At 31.2% G+C, this 6,002-nt stretch overlaps 2 protein-coding genes across 2 annotated transcripts; both read left to right on the plus strand.

Moving 5' to 3' along the window:
• Positions 1-445: 445 nt before the first annotated feature.
• LOC134837553 (cuticle protein 19-like) lies at positions 446-1,280 on the plus strand. The gene is made up of 2 exons (XM_063852935.1): positions 446-457; positions 519-1,280. Exons 1-2 carry the CDS (start codon positions 446-448, stop codon positions 1,278-1,280), a joined length of 774 nt encoding a protein of 257 aa, XP_063709005.1.
• Positions 1,281-3,138: 1,858 nt separating this feature from the next.
• Positions 3,139-4,766, plus strand: LOC134829115 (antichymotrypsin-2-like). Its single transcript, XM_063842115.1, has 3 exons — positions 3,139-3,306; positions 3,427-3,560; positions 3,621-4,766. The coding sequence occupies exons 1-3, from the start codon at positions 3,282-3,284 to the stop codon at positions 4,701-4,703; spliced, it is 1,242 nt and encodes a 413-aa protein (XP_063698185.1). The 5' UTR covers positions 3,139-3,281; the 3' UTR covers positions 4,704-4,766.
• Positions 4,767-6,002: the final 1,236 nt, after the last annotated feature.

Genomic DNA, 6,002 nt, shown 5'->3' on the forward strand with positions numbered 1-6,002 from the left:
AAATAAATATAATTGATTGAAATTTCTTGCGGTATGTAGTGTTTGTTGTTGTGGCCAATTGGCCAGTGGGTCAATTCAACGCGAAATATTTTTGCTTTTAATATTAATTGTACGACAGGTCATGGTAAATTTTTTTCTTTTTGCTATTGTTGCGCGCCGAGAAACAGTTTTTGGACACATTTCACGAAAATTGTGCTCTGGTTGTAGGTACAAGTAAGTGTGTAGGGTCGTGTTTAGTTGTTTTTTAATCAAGTGCTTATTTCACATACGGCTCCATATAGCATGTAATGAGATCAGTTTTTGGGTGTTGTTGCAGTTTGAAGTTGTTTAATTTACTATAAAAAGGAGTTGAATAACGCAGTAAAGTATAGTCAAACATTTACATCCAAGCAGTTCGGATCTACTTGAGCAGTTCTCTCAACTAATTTTAATATTTTTGTGCAAAATGGCATTCAAAGTAAGTATTTCTCTTCGCAAAACGAGCAAAGAAAAGGATTTTTTCTAACATTTTTTCGTAGTTTGTTCTTCTTTGCTCCTTGGCTGCCCTCGCCGCTGCCGCTCCCCAATACTACGAGCATCATGACCACCAAGAATACCAACCAGCTTACGTAAAGAAGGCTGTCGTTGCTCCCGTCTTGGTCAAAAAGTACGAACCAGTCGTCGAAAAGGAAGTCAAGTACGAAGATGCCCCCGCCCACTATGCCTTCGAATATGCCGTCCATGACGAACATACCGGCGACATCAAGAGCCAACACGAAACCCGTGACGGCGACAAGGTCCAAGGATACTACACACTCGTTCAACCCGACGGCAAGAGACGCATTGTCCACTACACCGCCGACAAAGTCAACGGATTCGTCGCCAAGGTCGAAGAAGAAGAAGTCAAGGGATACAAAGCCCCCGAGCCAGTCAAGAAGTACGAAGTTGCCCAAGTCAAGAAAGTCGAATATGCCCCAGTCAAGTACTACCAAGCACCTGAAGTCAAAAAAGTTGAATACACTCCCGTGAAATACGTTCAACCAGCTACCGAAGTCAAATACTACCAAGCTCCCCAAGAAGTCAAATACTACTCGGCTCCAGCTCCAGTCGTCAAGAAGGTTGAATTCGCTGCTCCCGTCGTCAAGAAGGTCGAATATGCACCAATTGTCAAGAAAATCGCCGTTGCCGCACCCGAATACACCAAATACTCGGTTGCTGCTCCAGTCGCTGTCCACAAGGAACACCACGATGCCTTGACCCACGTCAAATTCGAAGCCCCTAAAGTCAGCTATCACTATTAATTTCATCAAATTAACACTCTGAACACGAATCTCTAAAATTTTAGAGACACCATGTGTACATATTAGAGCGAAAAGTATTAGAAAAATTGTTATCTATCTAGCTAATGTTGTTACCTATTGAATAAAATTTATCATTTAAATTGTTAAAATATGTTTTTTAGTTAAAAATTCGTTTTTCATCATTTTTTAGAAGAAGTTGAAAAATATTTTAAGAGGACAAAATTCAACTCAATCGAATATACAAGAAAATTTGTTTGAGAAATTTAGACTTATTTTAAATATTTTACCACTTCAGAAATTATGTTATGTATTTGAGCGACATTTTTTTAAATTCAGACAAAATCAAAGCATTTTTAACAAATTTTTGAAAATTTTTTTTTAAATTTATATAAAAACTTTTAGTTAAAAGTTAAATGCAGATGAAAAATTAATCGACCTGAAAATTTAAATCTTCGAGAAATTAAATAACAAAATAAAATAAAAATATTAAGAAAACAAAAAAAAATTAAATCAATTTTAAGACTATTTTTTTAATTTAAAAAAATCTTACCTTGATTTTCCTGCATTTTTTCACGAAATGGAAATTTTTGATTTTTAATAATTTTCCTTGAAATTTTCTTAATTTATAATATAGTATGATTTTTCATTTTTTATGTTTTGTTAAATTTAAAAAATATTTTAATTTAAATAAAAAAAATTAAAAAATGTATCGATTTTTTTAAAAGTATTTTTTGAATTTAATTTTAATTTATTTAATTCAAAAATTTTTTTCATGTTTTTGGGGGGGCAAAATAAAAAAAAAAAGTTGAAAATTTCATGAAAATTGACCGTTCTTTTGAAGTTTTCCATGTTTTTTTCAAGAAATTTAAAAAAAAAATTTTATATATTTTCAATTTTCAAGAATTTTTGTAATAAAAAACAAAATTTTTCATTAATTTTCTTCTCTAAAAATATTTTTAAAAAAATTATTTTTCAAAATTTTTTTGACAGTTTATGAAATTTTTTTATTTAAATTTTTATACTCTAAGATTAATTTTAAATTATGAAATGTCAATGTAGAAAATAAAAAAAAGCAACTGAAAACTATTTTATACAAAATTTTAAAAAACCATAAAATATTTACATTGAATTTGATGATTTAAAATTTTCTCCCCCAAAAATTAAAGTTAAAAATAATTTTTATTTTAATTTAATTTATTTATTTTAAAAAACCGTCAAAAATTTTTGAAAAATAATTTTTAGGAAATATTTTTATAGAAGAAAATTCATGTTAAATTTCGTTTTTCAACACAAAAAATTTTAAAAATTGAAAATATTTTAAAAAATGTTTGAAAATTCCTTGAAAATATATGGAAAAAGACCAAAAAAATGGTAATTTTTTATGAAATTTTTAACCTTTTTTTTGCCTCATTGGATTTTTGGCTTTTGAAATGGGGCATAGGACAAAAACATAAAAAAAAATTTGGAACGGCCTTAATTGTCATTTTAAAAAAAATTAAAAATTTTATTTTTTTCATTTAATTTTTGATTTTATTTTAATTTTTTATTTTAATTATTTATTTTTGATTTTCAATTTAACTTATTTTTTTTTTTTTTTAATATCTAATTAATAAATTTTTACCAATATTTTTAAAAATTCTGCCTTTGAAATGACTTTCAAAATGTTTTTTCACCAAAATCCGTTCTATTTTTGACTCCATTGAAGATCTCTGAAAAACAACAAAAATAATAATTAATTTAGGTAAGTATAAACAAAGTACGAGTGACTTATCATGAATCACCAACCAGATTTTTCATGCCTCTCAACTTACTCTCTCGTCGTAATAATTTTGTTGAGTAGTCAGTCTCATCGTGATTCTCGACCGATCAACAACATAAGAATCGATTTTTTTTAATTTTTTGTTTAATTATCAGAAACCTGTTTCTGTAAACTTTGTTTATATTTTTTTTTCAACAAGTTTCGTCTTTCTCTAGTCACAAGACTTCAAGTGCAGAAAAAATATGAAGACATTGGCAGCTATCATTGGTGAGTTTTGATTAAGAACTTCTAGGTCAAAAACATCGTGCGAAGAACCTTTGAAACCGGTTTCTTATTGGAATTTCTGTATTGACGTCATTAAAGTTGCAATTTTTCTATCATTTTCAGTATTGCTGCCCTTTGTTTTGTGCGCAGGAAATTCCATTCTCAGAGCTTCGTCACCCGGCAATAATCAGCAATGCGGATCTCAGTTCCAAAACTCTCAAGATAAAATTTTGGATTTCTCATGGAGATTTTTTAAGGTGAGTTTTTAATGTTTTTTCGTTTCCTGATTGATTTTCAGGATTTTTTTCTAATTTCAGGCCGTGGATGCTCAAGTTCCAGCCAGTGAAAATTTAATTCTCAATCCAACGAGTCCCCAATCACTTCTGTCGGTTTTGGCAAGAGGCGCTACCGGAAGGACATATCACGAATTATGTCAAGCGACGAATTTCAAAGATGATTTTGAGATTGACGCTCTTTTTCAGTCTCTTACACGTCCTCAGGACAAATCAAATAAGAACGAATTGTCGATAGCAACTGCGATTCTCTTGAACAAAGGCGTCGATTTGAATCCCAACTTCCAACAATCCACGAACGTGAATACTTACATCGGATCTCTGGACTTTACTCAACCAAAATCCATTCAAACGATCAACAAATGGGCTTCAGATGCAACAAAAGGCACAATTCAGCAGATTTTGAATCCATCCGGACAATATTCCGACCTTCGAATGTTATTGGCGAGTGCAATTTATTTCCGCGGAACGTGGCGAGAAGCCTTTAAACCAGCCGGTGACAAAACTTTCAACGCCGCACAACGCGGACAAGCTTATCGCATCCCATTTATGACGCTGGAGAAGAGTTTCCGTTACGGCGAAATCGATGACAAGAACAAAAAGTTTATCGCGAGTTGGGTTGAACTTCCATACAGCGACGAACGATTCTCGATGGTTGTGATCAAGCCAGAACCTGGTGTCCAATTAAGCACAGTCATCGATACACTTGACATTGCGAAGTTTGTGAAGCAAGATATGCGAGTTGGACCCACTGAGGTGAACATAACGATGCCAAAATTCCAATTGCGCTCAAGTACATCGTTAGTGGCTCCGTTGCAGTCAATGGGAGTTGTCAGTATCTTCAATCAAGGTGCAGAATTGCCAAATTTGATAGCGAATGAAAAGGCACAAGTCTCGAATGTGTTGCAAGAAACTTTCATTGATGTCGATTTGGAAGGCTCGAAAGCGTCTGCTGTGACAACCATCAATGTGATCACACTTTCAGCGCACTATCCGGAAGATACGGTCCAATTTTTCGTCGATAAACCATTTTTGGCAATTATTATGGACAAAACACAGAATATTCCGTTATTCTATGCGAAAGTTACGAATCCCAAAACGAACTAAATTTAATTTTAAGCTTTTTGTTTGTGATTTTTTGAATTTTTTAATAAAAAAGTGGTTTTGACTATAAAATTAACGAATATTTTCTGTTTATGAATTTGAATTTTTTAGTAGTTGAAAAATCCACGTCACGAACCTTGGGCGCGAGGTAGGCTGACCACACGATTCCAATTTTTCATTTTTGAATAAAATTTCAAAACTTTTAACTCAGTTTTGATCAATTCTTTAAAATTTCAGTTAGGCCCATTCTATTGAAGAAACATACGTACCAATTCAAAAGAATTTGATATGATATTGAAAGAAATCTTTATTTCTACATTTTGATAAAAAGTGATAAATTTGATTTAAATTTGAAAATTTAACAAACAATTTCTTTCATTTTAGATGTTTGAAATATATCTTTAAATTTTATTTTTATGTTTTTTTAAAGCAAATTATTTATTCGTAAACTTTCAGGTGTAATATCACATGTCACCTTCGCGGTAAAAATCATTTAAACAAATTTACGTTTTTAGAAGTTGATCCAATTGATCGGAGCACAATATGAAATAACTCATTCGAAAAATTTAATTAAAAGGTAAAAAAAAAAAATGTTTCGTAACAATTTTAAAACCAATTTTCGAATAGTGGATTATTTTTATACTCGGAATCAAAAAAATGCAATGATCAGTTCTCAGTTCAGTGAACAGTTCTATTTAAAATGTTTACGATCGCCTTCTTTACTAAAAAATTAGTTTTAGATATTTACAAGCTTTAAGCTGCCCGTTATCTCTGAATGGGGTTATCATTTCGGTCGAATTTGGATAGGCGCAAACTCCGATGAAATGAAATTTTGGTGAAGAGTTTGGTGACTTGATTGACGATCTATTTTGCCCATAATGCCTTCAATGGAATAAAATAAATTTAGGTCTCGTCGTTATGTAGTCTAAGACCGTAACTTTGAAAGTAGTTTAATTTTTTTGGATTTTTTTTGGGCCTTGTAAAACCACCGAATGAGTTTTTCTATTTAAAATGCTCAAAACAAAGTTGATCTAAAACTGCTTCAAAACTTTTTTTGGAAAATGTAAAATAACAAAATTTTTTAAATAAGAGTTTGTTAATCATAAAATTTTAAATGGTTAATTTGGTACAACATTTATTTGAATTTATTTTTATTTGACGTAATTTTTAATCTGTATTTAATCTAAAATTAAGTAAAAATATCTTAAAACACTCAAAATTTGCTTTGAAGCTCAAATACGAAAAATTAACAAAAAATATCTTGTCCCCGGATCAGCTTGAAACAATCTGGTCACCCTACAA

This window comes from Culicoides brevitarsis, chromosome 1 (genome assembly GCF_036172545.1).
Source record: "Culicoides brevitarsis isolate CSIRO-B50_1 chromosome 1, AGI_CSIRO_Cbre_v1, whole genome shotgun sequence".
In the NCBI taxonomy this organism is placed as follows: Eukaryota; Metazoa; Arthropoda; class Insecta; order Diptera; family Ceratopogonidae; genus Culicoides; species Culicoides brevitarsis.